The 23,535-nt window shown below is 41.8% G+C and overlaps 1 protein-coding gene across 8 annotated transcripts in view; it reads left to right on the top strand.

The window, feature by feature from the left end:
• Window positions 1–1,227: 1,227 nt before the first annotated feature.
• CDK13 (cyclin dependent kinase 13) overlaps window positions 1,228–23,535 on the top strand; it is a 49,473-nt gene continuing 27,165 nt past the window's right edge. For all 8 annotated transcript variants that reach the window (XR_014229037.1, XM_082320179.1, XM_082320180.1 and 5 more), the window contains exons 1-5: window positions 1,228–2,604; window positions 13,114–13,719; window positions 17,421–17,588; window positions 17,864–18,003; window positions 19,684–19,854. Coding sequence is in view for 7 of the 8 variants with exons in the window: in XM_082320179.1 (XP_082176305.1) it covers window positions 1,370–2,604; window positions 13,114–13,719; window positions 17,421–17,588; window positions 17,864–18,003; window positions 19,684–19,854 (2,320 nt within the window). In the remaining variant the exon portion in view is untranslated. The remainder of the gene's footprint in view (window positions 2,605–13,113; window positions 13,720–17,420; window positions 17,589–17,863; window positions 18,004–19,683; window positions 19,855–23,535) is intronic.

Genomic DNA, 23,535 nt, shown 5'->3' with positions numbered 1-23,535 from the left:
GCGTTAGAAATTTTAACCAGGGCTCTTCCGCAGCACCCACCAGCGGCTGGGCTGCCCGGCCCGCACACCGCGAGCACAGGCCGACGAGCCTTCCCCGCTGTGGAAGAGACACAGGGGTGCCCAGGCCTTAGGCCGCCCCTCCGCCGCGTACCCCGGGGAGGGGCGCCCCAAGACCCGCCACCCCCTCAGCGGAGAAAGACGGCCTGCTGCCCGGGACGCCTCGCCCGCCTCCCCTTCCTCCTCGGCCCCATCCGCCCGCAGCCTGACACACAGCGGCCTCCCCGGCTCCGGCCTCCCGAGAGCGCCGGGGCGGACAGAAAGGGAGAAGCCCCGGGTCAGGGTCAGGGCCCGGCTACCCCAGCGCCGCCGCGCCCCTCCGCCGGAAGCGCCCTTTGACCCCCGCGCCCGGAAGCGCCCCCTCCCTCCTCCCGCGGGGCGAGCGCGGCGCAGTCACCGCGAGCAGCGTGGTCTCGCGAGAGCCGCCCGGGAAGGGATGGGACTGGGCCGGGGGGGGGGGGGGGTGAGTGAGATCTCGCGAGAGCGGGGCGGCTCTCCCGGCCCCGGGCATGCGGGTGAGGGCGGCAGCCCCGCGCGCCATTGGCGGGGCGCCGCCCCCCCCCGCCGCCGCCGGCCTCGCGCATGCGCCGCGCGCCGCCGGGCCGTGTCCCCGGTGCGTGTGTATGCGTGTGTCAGCCGCGCGCAGCGCTCCGGCCCCGCGAGCGCTCCCGGCCGCCGGCGACTCGGGACCGGGCAGCCGCGAGGCGGCGGGCAGGGTAAGCGGGCTCGGGGCCAGCGCAGGGCCGCGCCGCGCCGCCGCCTCGGACAGCCCGCCCGGAGGCGGCCCGGCACGGCCTGACCCCGCCGCCCGGCCGGGGGACGGGTGAGGGAGGAGGCGGCGGCGGCCCCGCGGCCCGCGCCCGGCGTCCGCACCCCCGCGCAGCGCCGCCCGGCGCCGGGCGAGGCGGCCGCGGCCCGGGATGGAGTGAGGAGGCCGCCGCCAGCAGGCACTTCCGCGTTGCGGGAGGCCGCGCCGGGCCCGCCGGAGGCTCCCGCCGCTCCGCCGGCCAGCGCCCGGCCCCAGCCGCGGCGGCGGCCCCGACCCCGGCCCGAAGGCGGGCGGCGCGACCCCCCCTATGTGGCGGCGCGGCCCCATGTGAGGCGGCGCGGCCGGGCGGGCTGCGAGGCGGGCCGGGCCGCGGCGGCCGGCCGGGGAGCGAGGGAGCGAGCGAGGCCCCGGTGCCGGCCGGCGGGTGTCCCCGTGTGTCTGCGCGGCGCCGGGTCTCCATGGCGCCGGCAGCGCCCTGAGGGCGGCGGCGGCGGCGGCGGATTCCCTAGGCCGCGTCCTCGTCCTCGGCCGTGAGTGAGCTCGATGCCGAGCACCTCGGACGCGGCGGCCGGCGGGAGCGGGGGAAGCCGGGGCTGGGGGAGCGGCGGCGGCGGCGGCAGCAGCTCGGCGGTGGAGGCGGCGGCCGACAAGAAGCGGCTGCATCACCGGAGACGGAAGCGCTTCGCGGCCCAGCCGCAGCCTCCCCCCCCGCCGCCGGCCCCTCACCCGCTGCTCTTCCCGCTCCTGCAGCCGCCCCTCCTGCAGCCCCCGCTCCTGCAGCCGCCGCTGCCGCCGCAGTCCCTGCTCTTCCTGGCGGCCACCGGCGCCTCCTCCTGCTGCGGGGACGGGGGGGAGCGGAAGCGGCCGCGGGGCAAGCGGCGCTCGGGCTCCCGGCACAAGCGGCGGCGGGGCCGCGGGGGCGGCGGCGGCGGCGGCGGGACCCAGGAGGCGGAGAAGCGGCGGGGTAGCGGGGGGCTGAGCACGCTGGTGGAGGAGTACGACGACGTGAGCTCCCAGTCCGAAGGGCTGGTGGGCGGCGGCGCGGCCGGCGGCGGCGGCGGCGCGGGCAGCGGCGGGGGGAGCCCGGCCTCCTCCTCGGGCGGCGGCGGCGGCGGCGGGACCCAGCGCCAGAGGGGCGAGGCGGAGCGGAGCGGCCGGTCCCGCCGGGAGCACCGCGGCAGCAGCGGCCGCTCCAAGGAGCGGCACCGGGAGCACCGCCGGCGGGGGGAGGAGAAGGCGCAGCAGGAGGGGGCGTCGGCGGGCCGCGGGGGGACCGAGGCCTCCTCGTCCTCCTCCAAGTCCCGCAGCCGCCACAATCACACCGGGGGCCAGGACCGGGAGGGACTCAAGAGCAGCAGCGGCGGCGGCAGCGACGGCCGCAGGAAGGGCTCCCTCGCCTCGCCCGGCAGCGGCAGGAAAGAGCGGGAGAGCAAAGCGCACCGGAGCCGGACTAAAGCGGCCAAGGAGCCGCCGTCGGCTTACAAGGACCCGCCGAAGGCCTACCGAGACGACAAGCCCGAGCCCAAGGCCTACCGGCGGCAGCGCTCGTCCCCCAGCCCCGGCCGGGATGACAGCCCGCCGCTGCACCGCTCCTCGCAGAGCCAGCGGAGCCGCAAGTCGCTCAGCCCGGTGGGCGGCCGCTCGCCCCTCAGCCCCTACAGCCGCCGCCGCTCCCCCAGCTACAGCCGGCACAGCTCCTACGAGCGCGGCGGGGACGTGTCGCCCAGCCCCTACAGCAGTTGGCGTCGGTCGCGGAGCCCCTACAGCCCCGTTATCCGGTGAGTCCGGGCCCGGGGGGGGGGGGGGGGAGGGAGGGAGGGAGGGATGGGGATGGGGATGGGGCTCGGTGTGTGGAGGAGGGGAGTCACGGCTGGGCTGGACTGGAGGGCAGGCCGGAGAGGCTAGCATCTAGCAACAAAAGCCCTCCCTCTTGCCCTCTTGCTGCCAGAAAGCTGGGGCGGGGGGGGGGAAGGGGAGCGGGACACACACAAAGATCTTCCTGTCCTGTGTCTCTGGGAGAAAGGGAGATGCGGGTGCCTGTAGCACTCCTGCAGCTCGTTTCTCCCCGTAGGAGACCACCTAGCTGGAAAAAGGCTTTTTAAATATTCAAGGGCATGAGAACATTTTCAGATGAGAATGATTCAATGAAGATGCTTCTCAGAGGACAGGTTTTCTGAAGGACCAATTTTGATTTTTTAAGTCTTTACTTACAAAGCACAGAGATTCTCAGGTACATTTTTATGTATCCTGTTCCCCCGTATAAAAGGATGTGCATTAAATATATTTGTGTTTGGTTTAATTCTCACTAATCTGAAGAGCAAACAAGCTGACAGGTAATTTGTGTTACAAGTGTTTCTTGTTCTTTTTGGAGGTGTATAGAAAGACTTAGACTTTCTGTTTTGCTAGGAAAAGGAGCCAATGTCAAGTTTAGTTAAATGGTCTTTCGTGCTTTACATAACCTATGAAAATGTGTGTAAGCTCTTTTCCTGGTAAGCTTATATATGTGTATATATTTGATGTGTGCTTGCAAATAATTTTCTTATTGTTAATTACTGGGAACTCAGAAAGTAAAGGGTCAGCGTTGGTGTGACTTTTTGAATTTTATATGGAGAGGAAACATGGGCTGTATCTCTCTGATCAGATACAAACAGTGTTGCAGAATTAAAGCTCTTCAAAGTACTTAAACTTGTAGCAAAACTGCTGGGAATTTAAAGTATTTGCTTAGTGTGTATTTATAACTGAAGATTTTTATTTCCCATATTGGAGTCTTACCATCGCCTTGTTGTTTATAGGCTTACTTAAATTCACATCTGGACTTCAATTTTAAATGTATCAGGTGATTTGCCATTCCACTGGCAAGAATTTTGTTTACAAGGCATTACCTGGTGGGTTGCCTGAGAACCGTTCTCTGATGTTTCTAATGAGCGCTTTGCGTCAGTTACCATTTGGGGTGTCCCACTGTGTATCCGGTGATGGAGCCGTTCCTGTGTTTGACTGGTGGTTGGTGAGCTCTGCTGTCCTGGGTGTGCATCGAATGCTGTTTAAAGAGCAAAGTGACAAAACCGTGTCCTACTTTGTTCAGAGGGATAGACAAAGATGCCTTTGGAAAAAAATAGTGATTGTTTTAAGGTACGGTTGTATGGAATAATTTTGTAAACAATAGGGTGTTTCAAGCAGAAAACACTGTGAGTGCTCTGAAAAACAGCACGTTGTTGTCGTTGTTCCGTGAGAGTCTGTTACAAGTGGTTAAGGATACTCTTTCAAGATGATTCGAATAATAGAATAGTGGGAATATTATGTGCATAGTTTGACTTAAACACTCTAGGAATCAGATTATTTTCTGTAGATGCTTAAATCCTGGAATGAGAAAGCTAATGATGAGCAAAATCATGTACGCTAGGTCTGTACTTAAGAGTAGCTGTATTGGATTGACAGTTCAGTTAGGTTAGGATCCTGTCTTATGCACTGGCTGATAGGGCTGTAGTAGAAGGTACAGGAGATCTTGTATAGGGGACAGTTACAGAACAAAGTTTTGTAGGAGTGTTGTGTTTCTCTTTTTCTGTTGGTAGTGGGCCTGTGATCTGAAGCCTGCGAGTTTAAATCTGCTGATTTTTGTGTTGTCTCTGTGGTAAGTGTGTAAATCTTCCTTGAGCTGCAGATCTCTTTCAAGGAGTTAGCTTTGTGACTTCATGCCTGCCTTCCTCCAGTTAAACTGTAATTTGCATCCCATCTTTAACTGCATGCAGATAAATTACTTTGTTAACAAATGCAGATTGTCAGGTTTACTGGAGAGGGATTGGAATGGCCGAGTGAAAAGAAGAGGTTGGTATATGTAGAAAGCAAGGTCGGTCTGTCCTAATGTGGCATTGATTGTAAAAATGTCATTTTCACAGAAAACGAAAGAAACCAAAAGTGTGAAGATAAGCTTGGTTGTTCATAATGTTTGCCTGGTGTGGAGAAATGCAAGCTAGTGTTTCTTTGCTCCTATACAGCTATTATGCGTTAAGTGTATTGTGGTGGCGGTGGGTAAATAAAGATGGAAGGTATTTATACAATTGTTTTAGCCATTCAAAACTGTGTCATAATCACCTTTTTTGCTTGACTCTGTGGTACTGTGCCCAAAATGCTGAAAATTTTTTGCTGTGCTGTTTAGATAATGGTATAGTGACCTTAGACTTGATAGACTATTACAGTTTCATGAAGGCAACAGCTTCTTACAGCACCTGTTGTCTTCGTCTGGATGATTTAAAGACTTAATTCTGGGCTTGTATCCAGCTATAATGGTGTCAAGACAGTAAGAACTTTGTATGTGACTGAGCATTCCAGGCTCCAAGTCTTTTTGCTCTTTTCATTCTGTGTCTCATATATGTGTCTTCTGTAATGTTATATAAATTATCTAGTTATTTTTGTATGTAGAAAACAAGAACAAAGTGGTTCTAGCATGCTTGGAAAGCTCGTGTGTCTGGAGTGCTGATTTTTTCATTTAGGTCTCTGAGCTGCTTAGGGAGAAACTTCTAGTAAACAGTTGAAGAGAAGCAAGTGAAGTCAGCTTCACTCATTTGAATCCCTGGTTTTCTCAAGCTGCAGCAGCAGTGCAATTGCTGTGAGTTAAGCGTTTTGAATTGCAGTAGTGACTCTAACTACTGTGACTACTGTCTTTCGGTGAGGTTGCCTGGAGGTGGGTTCTGAAGAGAGGCAAAGACTCTAGATATGCGTTCCGCTCTTGGAAAATTCTCTTTGAATGGTAGACTAATTGCCTTTTCCATTATAATAGTAGTAAATGCCTGTGCTTTGGGCAAAGTGATTGTTTGAGCTGTTTCCACTTGTTGAACAAAACTTCCTTACTTGCTGCTGGTGGATTTGTATTACTGTATTTTCTTGTGGATAGTAACACAGCTGTTCTAAAGCAGCACATGCACATTTTCAAAATGGAAATTCTTCCATAATACTAAAAGTATGAAGTATTTATTTCTCTACTGATAAGCTGACTGGATTTTTTTAAAAATTCACAAGAAAAAAGAGGGGGGCGGGGAAGAAGAAAAACCCATGGTTGACAAAATAAGCAGACACAGTCTCTCTGTGGAACCTAGTTTAGGATGAAATTGTAGGAAGAGAAGAACTATTTTTCATAATTTCAGTCAGGTCATATGCTATGTGATCACACATTTAATTCAGTTAGCTGTATAGATGAGTAATCACATTTTTCCAAATTTGGATACACCTACCCATCTGCCTAGATAAGAGTAAGTGGGTGGGGCACTACTAGCATAGTACTACTGTGTGCATGGATGTTGCTTATAGGAAAAATACAAGATCTCTGTTCTTATTGGTACTGTAGAGCCATCTCATTCTCTAGATGTAGCTAGTCTGTAGTAGTGAGGCTCTGCAAAATATGCATCATTTATGTGCAAAACCAAGACAAGCATAGGGAAAATTGTAAAATACATCTTCAGCCAGTAAATGCCTACTTTATGGAGAAGACATGGTTTCACACGCCAATACAAAAATAATGTTGAACCCAGAGATTCTGCTACTTTTGGACTTGGAGGAGTAGGCGAGATTTTCAGATGTTTCTTCCACTTGTTTGGTGAATACATATATATATATATATATATTTACATAAAGCTGTCTAATCTCGTTTAGTAAAACTGTATTTTGCAGAATTTAAAATGTGAAACTGTAGGTTTTCACTGTTGGAATAGCTAATTTTTCCAGTGCGTATTGAGGCTCTCATGCTAGTACCTATTCTGAATTTATTAAGATTTGTTTTGTTACTTGGCAGTGGACTTTGCCTTTTGCCCAACCACCTTGATGTGCCTTTCCTTTTTCTCGTTGCCCTGCTCCTTTCCTTATTGTGGGAAGGGACTTCATTTGAAAAAATGGACTGTGTTTAAAACACAGCGTTTGAATTGACTTGACTTTTTGCTGGTTGATTTTTTTGTTCTCGGCTGAGAACACAGGGTTATAAAGCAGATTTAAGAAACAAATAAAATTCATGTTCAGAATTTTTCGGTATTCCTATTTTGTGTGTATTGGGGACCCTTTTAAAGATTTAGGGTTTGAATCAGTAAGGCAAGTTATGCAGTCTTCATTCACAAAGCAGCTGAGTAGGTGGTTGGTTGCAGAGCTGCTTAGAATATAACCTTAAACTAGGGGCTAGAGAAAACAAATTAAATTAATTAATAAGGTATCAAGTGAGAGAGCGCTGTTACTGTTACGGCTTAAAGAAATGAATTATACGTTTGCCTGCCAGTGCAACATGGAAAAGCTATACTATGAACTAGAATGTTTTGTCAGGGTGGTTTATGTTACTGAGTGATTATAAATGTCTTGGAAGATCTGCGGTGAAGCCAATTGATTAAATTTAGGTCTCCCTTTTCAAATACACTATGACCTTACCGTGCAGGGGAAGATGGCAGCGCTTAGTCAGTAGTGCAGCATTCACTGGTGGTTAATGCAAGCGCTGGGCTCCAGTGGGTCTTTTAACCCCCTTGGGTCTGTTGAGTTCCTTGTTTTTCCACTCTTCTTCTCATGAATCCCTTTGTGTTATGTCTTGTCAAAAAGTTACTGACAAAATCAGTTCCCTTGTTCAGCTCTGTAGGCGAGTAGAATATTGTTTGCGCTTGGGTAACACACGTAGCTGGCTACTAGCATGTTGGATTTAGCTTGCTCTTAAAGCAGTTAAGAAGAAAAGAGGTTTTCAAGTTTACAAACGTGAGAAGATAACACATGGCTGTTCTGATTTGTCAATAAAATGTAATGCTTTTCTGTATTAAAATAAAGGGAGGATTGAAATGGGAAAGAACGAACCACGTAGGAAAAAGTAGCATGGCAAGAAAAAATACGTAAGCTGAGTGAGACCTGTTTCCTGGAAATCTGACGTGTAACTCTTATTTTTCTCTCCTCTGTGCTTTCAAATATCAAGATAGTAAAATGTAGCACTTTAGGTTTTAAGTTACTATTTGGAATTCTTTCATTCTATGCTTGAGAATGTAAGTGAATTACATCAGTAGACTTTTTGTGTTAAACTCATTAATAAATCTACTGTTTGGTAGTTGGTAAGTTAACCAGTGAGGTGCAATAGATTGTTGCCTTTCGAGAAGGAGGAACATTGTAACAGTTTTGAAACTTGTAACTAATAACACTTTGGTATCTTAAGTAGGTTTTTATGGGGTGCATAAGTACATTGTATTCATGAAGCAGAGAAAAAATGAATACTGGTTTGTTTTATGAAATCTAGGGTGCTAGGCAAAAAATATTAAAAATAAAAAACTGTGATACCTAAACCAACATTTTAATTATTATTATTTCCTGGGGGGGAAGCATTGTTTTTGTTGTTGTGGAAAATGGAGGAAAGCAGCACTGAGTTCTGGTTTTGGAGCGACTTCCTTATTAGTACTTTCTTCCTCTATCAGTTTCTTTAAATCTGCCTCTTCTCATACGTGTTTTGTAAATAATGTCTTGAAATATTTTTTCTGCTTTTATTTTATAGCTACACATAATATTATGCAATTACTTCAGCTTCTCTTTGCAGCTAATCTAGTTGTGCTCCTGGTTTCCTTTGTCTCTGGGGAAGAAAAAAAGCAGCTTTATGTAAAGAACTTCTTAGTTCTAATGCAGGCTAGTCCTACTGATACTTATGGTTTTTAGGCAAATCAGTTTTTTGTTTTTTGTTTGTTGTTTTGTTTTTGTTTGTTTGTTTTTTCTTTTTTTCCTCCACCCTCCATATATAAAAACGTACTGAAATCTGTATATGGTTCAGAAGTGATTTTATGAATGTCATGAAGTCCGGCAGTTATCCTCTGTGTAGGGATATAGACCTGTGTGAAGTGAATTCAGGATGCTCCTAGAAGACTGTTAATGGCTAAGTGTGGCAAAGGTACTTGTAAAGGAGGCAGAACTTCTGGATGCAAATAGGAAGAAGCATTGGAAGAAACTTACCCAAAACAGGGGCTTCTTAGTAGTCTTTCCCCATGTGTGTTACCAGCAGATGCTGGTGCTTTTGGTTTGGGAGGTTTGGACATGGCCCTTAGGTATAGTACACTTTCTGATCTCTCCAGGCGCGGGGGAAAAAAGGTTGGATTGTTTTGTTGGATTTGTTTGCCATTTGCTATGTGTTTCTGTGCAGTTGTAGCCACTGTTCTTTTGTTCCTGTTTACTGTGTTAAAAACAAACTCCTAATTAAATAGTTGGTGGCAAATGAATGTCAGAGAAAGCATTTTGTATATAGGTGTATGCATGCACGCACCCACGTTTAAAAGAAACCTGTTGGAAGATTTAGAGAGTACTGTATATTTCAGATGTCTCTCCTGGTGTTTTTTCAGGGTCCCAGTAAAATGTTAGTGTCCTGTTAAATGGCAGACACTGGCTATTGTGTGAGCCCATTTCTGTGCTGCTGCGACTTCATCTTTTATGTCAAATGAGCGTGAGCTCTGAACAGAGTGAATTGGCTGGTTTTGTTATGTATAAGGCAGTATTTCTCCACTCTGAGTTCTGTATATGCTTCTGAGGGAAAGCTCATAAATGTCCATAGTTCCGGTTTTGTGCCATTTTTATAAGTGGAAACTTCTACATAAGGTTTGTCTAGCCTGGAAAGTTCTTTTCAGACTTTTGAACTAATGCTGATGAAAGAAAGCGATAGTTGAATATTTGAAAAGATCATTAAGCTTATGAAAACACCAGATTTTATCATTGTAACTTGAATAATTAGCACTTTGACAAAGCTGCCTTTTACTCAATATTCACCATTTGTCTGCTTCATTGAAAGTGTTAATGTTTTTGCTGTAACTCTCTTGGGTCTAGCCCAGTGGACAAGGTACAGCAAGGGATTCTTGCAAAAGTCTTTGGGGTGCCAAAGGAAGTTCTAGTTTATTATTAGCACAGACATGCACTAGGTAATGCAACATAATTTTTTTTTTTTTTTTTTCCTGACATAAAATTAAATAATGAAAAACTTTTGGGAAAATTAAACCGGTGCAGAGATTATACTTAGTCAACATATTTCATAACTAGGCTACTATCATTTTGTTCTGCTCTTAAGGGCCGCAGTATGTACTGGAACTGAAACTTAATGTGTGCATATATGTTTGCTGTCTCCCATATGGATGCAATTCTGACATGAGAAAGTTATGCTGTTGTCATTTGGGGTGTGAAACCTGGGGTGGAGAATGGTGTTTTCTTGCTGAGCTTGAATAAATCCATGTTCACGTCCCAGACTCTCTTGACTAATGTTTGTAAAATACGTACATCAAACCACTGTCAATGCTTGGCTTCCTTACATGTTGGTTTTGGAAGAAGGTATAAAGATTTAGGTTATTTTTGCCCCAGCTTTTCAAAACTGCCTCTTCCCCACCAAGTTATGGTAGCTGATCAGGCGAGCATTTGCAGTCACTAATGTGAACAGATTTTCTCATTTCATCCTTAGTAGTGGTTTACATGAACCTGTTCTACTTTGAACCAAAGTGGAATGGAAACAGGCTTGCGATCAGGCATGGTGTCTCAGCAACTGTAGTGTTTTAAGCTGCTACCGCTCTTTTCTAGTGCACGTGGAATTATGTCCATACTTCTTTTTGTGACATAGGGTACTTTATATTAGATGCCTTTAAAAAAAAAAAAGAAAACCCAGAAATTGTACTTATGAAAGCAATATAACTGATTTTGAGTTTTACAAAAATAATACAGGTAAGGCAGGTTGCAGTGAGGTCGTTGGGATGGAGGATGTGTTCTACAGGTAACTGGAGCAAGTGTCAGTTTAAAATAGCTGATCTAGGAACAAGACATGCAAGCAAATGTTTTCCAAGGCAGGTCAGTGCCATCCTCGGAAATGATGCATCATTTATAGAAGTCAGTTTAGGACTAATGTGGCTTATTAGCTTGTGCTTGATGATGGAGAAATAGAGCCAGTGCGGATCTGTAGCAGTACACCTCTGCTTGAGGTAATAATTCCTCTCAGAAGGTGAGATAACAGTGTGAGGAGAGCTCTGGCCTAGAATTGGAAGTGTATGTATTGTCTGGATAGTCTCAGCCCTCCTTTTTCTTTCTTTCTTTCTACATCATAACTCTATATTATGGAACTTTGTACTTTCTAACTTTTACTCCAGTTTGGCCAAGCCTCTGAAAATTTTCTGAGGGGTTTAGTACTTAGATTTCCAAAGTAATAATGAGGAAAATGACTTCAGCAGCATGTTTCATACTGGAGCAAAAGCAAGTTTTCAAGGGAATTTTTTTGAGCAATTTTATGTTTTTATTTGTTTTTTTAATGGACATTAATATCTCTTTACTGAAGTGAACCAAAACCTTAAATTTTGGTTGAAAATTCAGAGAATGGAATGGTGCAGCTTTTATTTTCAATTAAAGTGTAAAAAATTATTATTATTACTATTGTTGTTATTATTATGTCTTTCTTGTCCTGCCATACCAGAAAATTCTATAAAACCTGCTTCCTGTCATAGAATTGAACTATGTTAGTTTCCAAGACTTATCTTCATGTGGGATTTGATTTTTGGGGGACTTTTTTGGGGGTTGATGGTTTTTGTTTTGTGGTTTTTTGTGTGGTTTTTTTCTTTCTTTCTTTCTTTTTCTTTCAAGGGTCTCTAGCTATTACCTATAGGATTTTGATGCTTGTGCTATAGTGTACAGTGTGGGCACCTACACATTGTTTTGAATCATTCCTACATAATCTTGACTTATCTCAATGAATTTTTATGTTGCTTTAGAAAGAAGACATTTTATAATGCAGGAAAACAGTGTAAATTTGGAAATTAGTCAATATTGCACACAAAATAGAAATGTCATTGTACTATATTAAATATTTGTTCAGTTGAAGCATTGAAATGTAATTTCTTGTGTTGATAATTAAAATGGAATTAATTTAATTGTTACTAAAATTAAATCTGACATAGGGTTGGATAGTCCTGACCATAATGATTGTAGTTGGCTTTTTTTCTTTTTTTTCGTTAAAGTTTTGGCAGCCTCCATACACTGGAGCTATCTTTTGAATTTTGAAGTTCTTGTATCTCCAAGAAGTCTTATTTTTGCTGTTGCTAGGTACTTTTTCCTTTGTCCAGCTGATGAATACATTTTTTTTATCCTGATTATACTTTTTCTTCCCCCTCAAGTGATATACTCAAGAAAAATATATTTCCATCAAACTTTAATCAAGAGAATACTTGTAAATCTGGTGAATACCCTTGCTATTCTCAGTACGGTAAAATGGATTAAAACTCCCACACTTAATTTCATTTATTTCATAATGTTTCTGTGTGGTAGCAGTGGATTAGGCTACTTCACTTGTTCTCATGCCCTTCACCTCAATTGTATTTTTTCCTTTTTTTTTAATGAAGAACTGAATCAAAACTGCTAGACAAATTAGGATATCCCTTTGAAAAACTGAATGAAAAATAATTCATATTAAATGGTATTTTTGCGCAGTAAAAGTTTGCATTTCTAACTGTTAAGATTTCCCCACCTGCCTCCTGCCATCATTCTAGGTTGTTTTCCTGCTATGATTTTGTAGATGGCTTAGATTTATTTTTTTTTTCCCCTATTAGTCTCTTTATTCTGATGCAGGCATAGCATAGGCCTACTTGTGGATTATGTTTGCTTATCTGTAGCTGTAAGAAGTATTGAGTACTTTTATTTTTGGGGAGAAAAAGTATTACAGTTACATTTTGAAAAAGGAAAGCTAAGGTTTATTGTTGTCTTTCAGTTGGTTATATTGCAGCCTTTAGTATTAAGTATTTTTTTTTCAACTGACTTATTTTAATAACAGTTGTGAAAGTGAAACTTAAGAAGTTGCTACAATTACTGCTTCAGTGTTGTGCTTAGATTTTTCTTGTCATGTTGTAACATCAATTTAATTTTGTTGAATTCTGGTTATGTAGCCAGCTGAATTTTTCTAAAATACTGCATATACTAAAGGCATCTGTACAAGTTGCATAGGATCAGGTTTTCTTTAAAGGAGAAAAATATCTCTGATAAGTAGTGAGGAAAAAGGAACGTGCCTGTCCTACAAGTATACTTGTATTTTGCGGTTCTTTAATGGGAGAAACTACATCTAAGAAAGCTTTAACATTTTCTAACAGCCTGTTTAGGTGTAGAATCTCGATTTATTAACTCTCTTGATTTTTTTTAATGTATGATCTCTCCTATTTCATAGACTTTTGTTTATTCTATAAGCATGGTGATAATGGTTGGTTTAAAAAAAGTAGTTTGTGAAAAAAGCAGATACACTGAGAAAACAGCTAGACTAAATTTTAACTGGGTAAATCTTTACTTTTTTGAAACAGGAGATCAGCAAAATCTCGAAGCAGAAGTCCATATTCATCAAGGCACTCGAGGTCTCGTAGCAGACACAGATTGTCTAGATCCAGAAGTCGTCATTCAAGTATTTCTCCTAGTACATTGACTCTGAAGAGTAGCCTGGCTGCTGAGCTGAACAAAAACAAAAAAGCAAGAGCTGCTGAGGCAGCCAAAGCCAGTGCAAAAGCTTCCAATACTTCAACACCTACTAAGGGAAACACTGACACTGCTGCAAGTGCACCTCAAGTGAACAATGTAAAGGACCTGAAGAAAATAAAAACTGAGCATACACCTTCTCCTACAAGCAGCGCAAATTTGAAAAATGACAAGGCAAAAGCAAAGGTCTCACTTCCTGAAACAAAAGGGGAAAATAATTTAATTGCAGACAAAATTACTAAACAGAAACCTACAGCAGTAAAAGAGAATAAATTAACTGTTGTAAAACAGCCGCCGGTCACTGTAAAAGAGAAAAGCAAACCGAGTACACCAAGTGTAGTAACCAAGGAGAAGGACCGAATTGTTGCACTACCAACCTCCACACTGCCGCCCTTGCCTTTGCCTCCCACGCTGCCTGAAGATAAAGAAACTGATAGGTGAGTCATGACGTAGATTTGCTTTTTGGGGTTGTCTGTACCTTTTTATTATTATTGTTGTTGTTGTTGTTGTTGTTACTGTCTGTTCTCTTTTTTTTGTTTGTTTGTTTGTTTTGTTTGTTATTATTTCCTTTGGAAAACAAATGTAATCCTATTTGCTAGGTCAGGCTGATGCATTAGGTAGCTTGTTCTTGCTCTTTGGCTGTTTAACATGGTGATTATCAGTGAACTGAAGGAATTTGATCTTAAAATAAAAATAATTTAACTGGTTCTCAAAAAGAGAAGGATTCAGTCTAGGAGGAATCTTTCAATAAAAAGTACACTAAAGAGATGATTTAAAATTGCTGGTACATAATAGCTTTGGGACTGATGCAAGGATGCATTCAAGGATGCAAGATTTTAAGTTTGGTATGAATGTGTACATGCTCCTGGGGAAAAGTTGAATTCAGTAGCAATACGTGAAAATAAATTAGTTGGGGTTTGAGGTAAAGATTCTCTTCCCTTTGGAAGGCAATTGTTTTTATAGCTGTGCGTTATTTTGGTATAATTTATCTCAGAGATCAGTATTAATTTGAGTATGTATAACAGAAGTGAGGTTCATGTCTTGTCATTTATGTTAACTTTTGAAGTGTAAAAATTGATCTGTAGTGAAGAAATTCATGTCTGTATTCCAAGTGTCAGACTTGAGTTTAGACTACATTAAGTCTCTTCATAGTCCTAACAGAGAATACATGCTGTGATTTGTATTGAAAAATTATGCCATTGAGAGGTAATTTACTATTTTTCTTTTGATTTTGGTGATGAAGTTGTGAAGTTGAGAAGAGTTACTTTTGTGTTTACTCCTGGTGTTACATGCTGCTCACGTGTATATGAGAAACCAACTTCTCGCAATAAGTAAAACAAAATTTCTTAGCCTTGAAGTAATAACTACTTTGTGTGATATATCTTTGTAAAAAATCAAATTGTAAAAGAAAAATTCAAAACCTTATGAAGTACTTTTATTTATATTCCATATCTGTGAAACTAGCCTCTCTTCTCTTGTTCTTTGAGAAGTGTGTAGAGTTTCTTTGATTAGTAAAAGTAATTATAACTAGAGGTGTAGATGTTTATCTTGTGTTTGCTACTAATTTAATGCTGTGTTAAACATTGGGATGCATAGGAGGCCTTGACAAATAAATACAACCTAACAAGGTACTAGGCAGATTTTTTTTTTTGGCAGTTGTTTCTTGCCCTTCAGCACTCTAGCAAATGTCATTCTAGTTGTTCAGAATCACATCTGTGTGGTGAATGTACAGTTGTATTTAAATTTATGACAAAGCCACCCTCTCTAGGTAAACGGGATTTCTGACACTGTTATTTGAGAGCAAGATTTACTGTTTTAACTAAAAACTAGGCTAACTAGTTTAAATATATGACTGGCTTTGCAGCGTTGATTGCGATAATAGGAAATGAGATTTCATCTTGAAGCTGACTAATTGCTTCTCATTATTAGTTTTTTTTAATGTGATACCTGTTTTAAGTATAGCTGAACTGCACAGAGGAGTTAAGCTACAGTTAAATGGTTCTATCAGTGCTGGGCTCATTCTCCTTTCAAAAAAAAAAAAAAAGCCTAATGCTTGCAAACTGCTGCATTAGAAAGATTAATGACAAGTAAAAGAATGTCATCTATGCTTTGCTTCGTTTTGCCTATAGGATGTTATAAACTTCATATCAGAATGGTTGTGATTACAAGTCATGATAAAGCTTAAGTCATCAAAGAAAAATGATCAATGTTTTTTATGGGGGAGGAGGGCAAAGGTATTTTACCTTGGGCTCAGAGTTACTGTGGGGAAATTGTGCCAACAAAGAAAGCTTGATGCTCTGCAGAACTGGCTGGTTCCTAATGTCATGTCAGTTTGTGAAGTTTAGTAAGAATCTGATAAACCCACAAATAAACTACCTAAAGGAACAGCAGTGTTGCAAAACCACTGTGTAGTTTAGCTGAAAAGGAAAACTGTTCTGGTGGTCAATGATGTGTGATTTAACAGGCCTGGAAAAAAGACTGCTCTCGACTGCCCCTGTTTTCATGTACCACTTTTAAAATCTGTTTCAGAACCTCTCATATATTGTACTTTCACTAATATTGCAAGTTTGTGGGTAAAATTGTGAGAGAAATACAAATATATTAACTTCAAAATTAAGCATTTTTCTTTAGCATGATAATTACATGTGCTGTCCAAAGGTGGTTTATTCTTTATAGCATGCTAACCATTATGTTTGTGATGAGGGCAGTGTGTGCTTCCTTGAGGTGCCTCTTTAAATTCAGGCAGTGGCAGCTTGAGAAGCGGTAGAAGGCAGTCAAGTGTTCTGTTTTCATGGGGAAGCATAAACAAACGCAAAACACTGGAATGCTCTATTTAATTATATAAAGATTGGTAGTTGCATTTAATGTAAGAAAGAAAATACACATTCTCCTTGATGGAAGATAGCAAGATCTTTTCATTTGTAGAAGGTCCTGCTTTATCTGTTAAACTAAGCGGATGAGAAGTTGCAGAAAAACCTCCAGAAAAGGTTCCCAGAGAAGGATGCTGACAGTAGAATAGTGTAATTTGGCAAATCCAGCTATCTTGGAAAATGTCCCCTCAAAGCACGACAGAGAGTTTTCTTGATGCAATGGCAAAGTTTGAAATTTAAAGAGCGTGTACTATATGAGAGTCCTGTGAGGGAGAAACAGTTGTGTAATTATATAGAGACGGTCGTGGCTTTAGAAGTGCTGGATATGTAGTAGCTGCACAAATCTAGTTAAACTAAAGTAAGTTCTGGTAAAATGGAACCCTGTGTTTAAAAAAAAAAATATTCTGCAGCAAGTATGATGGTTTCAGAATTTCCCCTTTAGAATGGGAAGGGAGTCTCTAGAATTATTGTGTGTAGTAATTGTTAAAGGAATACATTACTGTACATGTGTTTGGGGGATTTTTCTCAAGACAGAGATTGACTGTCAGTATTTGCTACCTAATTATGGTTGATGATTAAAAAATGGTCAGATACCAGTAACCCATGGCAGAAAAACATTTAGTCATTTTTTCATCTGATTTTTTTTTCCCCCCACTTGATTTGCATGCTCATCACTAGAAACTTATTGAATCTGGAGAGTTTCAGCAAATGTATGAGATTGGAATCTGTAAATGAGGTGGCGTGGGCTGCCTCGTAATGCCCTGCAGTGTTACTGTAACCACGAAGCTCATTATCTCTGGAGAGCAACGTTATAGTGAACTGGATTAGCGTAATCTTCTCTTTTATATGAGAAGTCAGTCAGGGTACACATTTTAGAACTATGCTTCTCATGTCTGGCAGCACCTGAGCTCTAAATATTCTTGGTAGTCTAGGTCATAAGCTTGAGAAAAAGCTTGTGTGGCCGAGGAAGTCTGGCCTGGTAAGGCTTCCTGTGTCATCTAACCTCAGCTTTCACCAGAAAGATCTGATTTCATAGTTTCTGTAGAATTTTGGTAGTTAGCTGTGCATCTTTCAGAGAGCTGTTTGTGAGCCATTTGTAAAGCATAAATTAAAGTCCTGCAGATTCTAAGAGCAGAGATTTGAAATGTTGATGCATATACAGTCTAGAATGAATTTTGAAAAATTAATTCCCATAGGTTTTCTTTTATGTATGTTAATATCATTCTACTGTGTTCAACTTATTTGGAAAATTGTGTCTTTTTTAATAGTTTGCGAGAGAATCTTTCTGTGAAGTCAGTTAAAGAAGCAGAGAAGAAACTTCGCCATCTGCTTGCAGACTTGCCCCTTCCACCTGAATTGCCTGGAGGAGCTGACTTATCCAAAAGTCCTGAAGAAAAGAAACCAGCAGTTCAGTTACACAGCAAGAGAAGACCAAAGTATGTTTATTAGACTTTTTTTTAAAGCCTATCAAGCAAGTAGAAGTGATAATAGTTTCTTTAAAATACATCCTTTTTAAAATGTTTCTGCTTTTTAATGACTTTTTTAGTATTAATGAGACTTGAATCAAACTGCATGGTTTATTGCCACTTAATGGTAGTAAGCCAGTTATCTAATAATGTCTCATAAATATTCAGTGTTGAGGTTTTTTTCAAGGTTAAGACAATCCTTAGATATATTAGCTGTATTCTTAGAAATGCTTGTTGTTTTCTAGAATATGTGGACCACGACATGGTGAAACAAAAGAAAAAGAAATAGACTGGGGAAAGCGCTGTGTGGATAAATTTGATATCATTGGTATTATTGGTGAAGGCACTTATGGACAAGTTTACAAAGCCAGAGATAAAGACACAGGTAAGTTCAAAAAAGTAAATGGTCATTTTAAAATTCTAAAGTGAACAGGATATTTTGGTTTTGTTTTCATATTGAGTAAAATTTGTGGTATTCTGCCCTCTAATGTCTCTGATAGTCACTAGCTGATAGTAGGAAGAGAATGTGCCTTTGTGCAAAACAACCCTGAAGCATTGCATATTGGGTATTTTTCTTGCAGTGTAACTGACGTTACAACAGTGACATAATTTTTAAATTTCATGTTAAACTTGTTCAAATGAGCAAGCAGTTACCATTATGATACATAAGAATGTTGTCACTACTTCTAAATAGATAATGCATTGAAACTGATTCTTCGTATGTGCTGTATGTTGCTTGATGGTTTTATGTTCAATTAGTAGTCCTTTCTGTGACTGCTCACCCTTCCGGCTTATTTGGGCATGCTTTGAATACTGGATAATTTTCTACTTCAGCAGTAACTGAATCACATAGGATCACATACCAGGCTCAGTTCCTTCTTTCTGATCTCCAGAAGAATGAGTAATGTAATTATAATTCATTCTTCACCTGTGCTGCTCTCAGTTTGCAAACTTTAGTTCTTAAGTTGAACTGCCACAGATTGTATTTTTTACCTCCTGTCTTGGGAACCATTGCAAATCATTGTGAGGAGCTTCTTCCTGCTCTCCTGTGATTCGGTTCTTCGCACATTTAACTTTTTAATCCTACCGTAACCATATTGCCTGTATGGCAAGCTTCAGGTTATTTGTGTGTGGCAGTCGTTTCTTAACCTCCAGCAGAAGTTGTTGCTCTCTGTATTGAATGGGTCCTTAGAGTTATAGCAAACCTTGCATTAGCTTTGGATTCAAATCCTGTGCGAAGAGAGCCATTATGGCCTTTGAGATACCTTATAACAAGCTGTCCAGTGGGCTTTCAAAGCAAGTGGACATTGTGTCATATTGCAGTGTGATCTATTGTATTTGTATCATATACACTGATGTAGGATAAGTGCTTTTTAGAGCTAACAAAGATATCTGTGCTGTCAATAAACTTCCCAGAACAAAATGGTTGAGCTGACATACAGTCGTTAGATATCCTCCATCATGAGTAGATCATGCTCCTGCCATTTTGCAGAATCTGTCTTCATCCAGCCCAGCCTGCAGTAAAATAATGAGGAAAATCTCTCCTCACTGTAAACATGGAGTGACCCTTCTGTTTGTAGAAAGTATACTGATGAATTTGAGAACTCTTTAGTTGTCTGCCTCATACCTTGAACTTTGTAGTATTTCTGGCTAGATACATGTGTTCTGACCTGTGGTGATATAGTAATAAGAAATCCAGAGCAAACGTAGGCCTCTGTCTCTAAAGTTGCTGTTGGTAATCACTCTTATATGGGGGTTTATTGATAGACCCAGTGTGGAATATCAGGACACAGGTGAGTGAGGTATGCAGGAGGAAGAAAACAGGACTTACAGTAGGTAGCAGGAAATTCTCATTTATAGTTGTGCTTCTCCATGTGATTGTTTCCCAACAATGGTTAATTCTGTTTCCATTCAGCATAGTGCTTCGTGCAAGCATCAAAATGTTAACTATTTAATCCATTCAGAAATAGTAACAAACGGGAAGGGTTTTAAAAACAAAGAAGCAAACTCAATACTAAATCCCATAGTTTGGTTAGTAATGTTTTTTATTTAAATTGTCTCTTAGGGGAAATGGTGGCACTAAAGAAAGTACGTCTGGACAATGAAAAGGAAGGGTTTCCAATTACAGCTATTCGGGAGATTAAGATTCTTCGACAGCTTAATCACCAAAGCATTATCAACATGAAGGAAATAGTGACAGATAAGGAAGATGCTTTGGACTTCAAGAAGGACAAAGGTATGTATGCTAACACAGGGGTAGTTCTTTCTGGTATTGTAATACTATAATATAGTAGTCTGCTGCACTGGACTTGAAGATTAATTTAAAAATATGTTTACAAATCATGATGTTTGGCAAGGGATTTTAATTTTGATTTAATTACTAATAAAAGCCCTTTATTTAACTCAGCTATGTGTTTTGCTCATAGAAACATTCTTGTGAACATTTTGTGGGATAAAAAAAAAATTATTACTTGATTCCAGTTTTGCTGGAGAAGAACAGATGTTTCATTCCTTGACAGTCACGGATTAGGGAGGCCAGCAACAATAGGAAGCTCTTAATTGTGAGCTTTTTTAGCCTTTTATTTTCCTTGTAGTATTTTATCGTATAATTTAGAGTATTGTAGGCTCATTGTAGGCCTTGGTTTTATTTGAAGTGTGCTTCAGTTATTTATTTTTTTTTCATAATTGGGCATGTGTGTCTTGAAGGCTAGAAGGATAAATGAAAAGAATGAAAAGCAAGATTTGTTTGGTGTGGTGTTTTTCCCCAAATAGAAGGCGTGCAGGCTTTTACTCTTTTGGTTCCTTCAGTGTTAAGCCTGGCTTATTTGAGTTACTGCAACCTCCTTAGCCTAGAGAATCAAGCAAACAGAGTAGAAATCATGCAGTGTTGTTGCTTCGTACTTTTGATACTGGAGTGGTCATTTTGTCTTTGGAGGCCATTTCTTTTTAGGTCCAAGTCTTATAAACCTGTCATTTTGGGGAATGTTAGTGTCCTGTGGGCAGTTTGATACATGGTTTGGCTGAGGAAGGTGTTTGGAATGTGGTCCCTGTGCTTCTTCCCTCCTTCCCTGCCTGAGTTTCTATGCAGCATGCCCGGCACCACTGCAGGTCAAAAACACCGTATGTACTGCGTAGCCAGCAGAAACACCAGGTGACGTTGTGATGAGTCAGAAAATGGCTGTCAAAATTAAGCAGGAATTAATTTGGGTTTTTTTCCTAACATCTTTAGAAAGTACAATACCTTGAAGGGTATAGAGCACTGACAGGCTTTTTAATTGTGTTTAAAAGTAGGAAGCAGCTAGCAAAAGAGTTTCTCTAGAAATGTGCAGGTTCAGTGGTCAGCACCCACTCTGAACCCTGGCAGTCTGCAACAGCCAGTTTAGGCTTTTCATGTGAATCTTGTACTGAGTTTTAATTAGGTCTAACCCACTTGGCTAATGAGACCACACTGAGCCTTGACTTAATACTTAATGACTCATTAATTAATTTTCTCCCTTTCTGTTTGGTGCCATGTCTAGGATTGAATTCTGAATTTTTTTGTGTACTTCAAACTGTGTGTCTCATTAACTTCAAATGAATTTTTTTTTGTCCAAGTCTGTATTTGTGCTTTTTGATATTGCTTTCAATTTAATTTCTCATTCTTACTTAACAGCTTATTACAACAATTACATTTTCAGAAAATTTGGAAGCGAAGGGGCTTCTCTGGAGATGCTAGAATAAAATTAGTTTCTGATAGTTTCTTGAAAGCATTAGCATGATAATGAGACTGTGCTATTATGATTTGTCTGTGAAAAGATGGAAGTTGTGTGTTGTTTTTTTTTTTTTTTTTTCAGGCACTGCATTCTGTATTTCTCTAATGAGTAGTTCATTGTGAGATGGGGATTTATAGCTGAGACATTGTGGCCAAATTGTAGTCTACACAGGGAATGAATGCAAGTGGGAGGAAGTTTGGTCATTTTCACGGTTGCAAAAGCAAAAGTAGGCTGCTTGGCTTAAGAAGGAACCATTATAAAAGTGGTGGTGATGTCTTATTCAGAGAAGCAAAGTGGTTTGCCCTCTGATGAACATGCTTATGCTTAACATATGTTATATGCTTATCTTAGCTTTGAAATATAGCTCTTACAAAACCCTGCTGATATCGCATTTGGAAAAGCAGGGAATGAGAACATTTCTGCCAACACATGTTCCTCTAGTTAATATGACTAAAGTTAATTTTGTGTCCAAGGACACCTATCATATCCTGACCTATTACTCATCTACTTATTCACTTAAGGTTTTTTTAGATGGATCTTGGTAGTTTGAAATGCAGCAAATTTAGTTTTCTGACAGTTGTGTAAATATTGGGCACACTTTGTACAGTAGTTGTTTTAAGGATGCTTTTTAGGATAGTAACATTGGCTTGCAAACCAGCAATGGCTTGGCTTGTACAACTTTGTCCTGATACTTTGAGCTGTTACATGTTTTCAAGTGACATAATCCTATGTCTTCCAAACTTTTGAGTATCTGACTTGTTTCAATATTTTCAACAGCCTTTTACTTTTAAAGAGAGTGGAAGAAAAGTATATCTGTGTTTTATCCTGGCCAGCTTACAGTGTAAGTTTAATGATAGGAACAGCATTAATAGATAAGATTGGTTTTGTTCTTTCTAGACCAACCATTAGAAAAAGATAGGTAACACACTGAAGCGGTGTTGTACATATGTTATAAGGGTATTTCCATCAGTGGAAATACAGCACATCAGACAGCACAATTGTTTGTATAGGTCGGGCACATACACAGCTGAGTCTGTGGGTCTGCTATACTGAGGATCTGAAGTTTTTACTTTTGCAGTCTTCATTATGTATGAGACATGCTTGATGATAAAATTGGAGAACGGCATTACTGATTACTAATTGGTAATGTAACATCGTCGTTCTGAGGCATGATCCTGCCAGGTAAAAAGGTGTATGTTTTTTGTATGTTTCTCATGTGGGCTTTTCTCCCCTCCCTATCATTCAGAGGGAGATAGGTGAAGACACAGGCTTGGGGATGGGAAGACATGACTCATAGTTTGTATTCTCTCTTGTGCGTGTATCTGCATAACAGCTGACTTTTTTTAAAGTCTGCTGAACGTACTGTTAAAACCTCCTCTGCTTCTCTCAGGACATAAAGCCTCATTTGACTTGACAGCACCGATGAGCTATAGTTTCCATTCAATTTTTTCCTAAAATCTCATAACTCTGGTTATTTCTGTTGAAAACGGTTTCTTCTAGTGAGCTAGTGCAGGAGCAATTGTGGGTGTCGGTCTTTGACAGTAGTAGAAGCAGCCTGACACTGTTGGTGCTTACGACCAAGTCTGCTGGCAACTAAACTTTCCTTCACTTTTCCTTTTTATTTGCTTGATGGTGGTTCAAATTAATTGGAGTTCACGTTCATGAACTTCAGTTCATGTCCTTTTGGAGCAGGAGGATTGTACTTTGCAGAAGCCCTTCATCTTCTGTTAGTGTTCGGGGTTTTTTTGTTTGAGAAAGTTTGTGTGACGTTCCCTGTGCAACAGTAATTGAAGAAAGCAAGATTTAAAACAGAAGTTGAAAACAAAGAGCTATTTCCTAGGTATATTCAAATCTATACACCTCATAAGCTACGTTAGTTGAGCCACTTCATCAGTTATAAAGTGAATCATTGGAAAAAAGGCCTTTTTTACTTTGGCCTTTTGTCAGCTCTGGTTTGTTTTGAGACTCGCTCAGTGAGTCTGTTATTTATATGACTTAGGTGTCTCTCTCTCTTTCCTTTGGGCACCTGAGATGGTCCTTCAGTTCTCAGTTGCCTCTTTATCAGCTACAAGCTGTTGCAAGTGCTCAACAGTCTAGCTATGGGACTGCCATGATGTCTTTTTTTACTAAACACATGGAGAGTGCCTGACTTAGCTTTTGTTCCT

This window comes from Platalea leucorodia (genome assembly GCF_965183815.1).
Source record: "Platalea leucorodia genome assembly, chromosome: 1".
Classification (NCBI taxonomy): domain Eukaryota; kingdom Metazoa; phylum Chordata; class Aves; order Pelecaniformes; family Threskiornithidae; genus Platalea; species Platalea leucorodia.
This window is presented reverse-complemented; position numbering and strand designations above follow the sequence as displayed.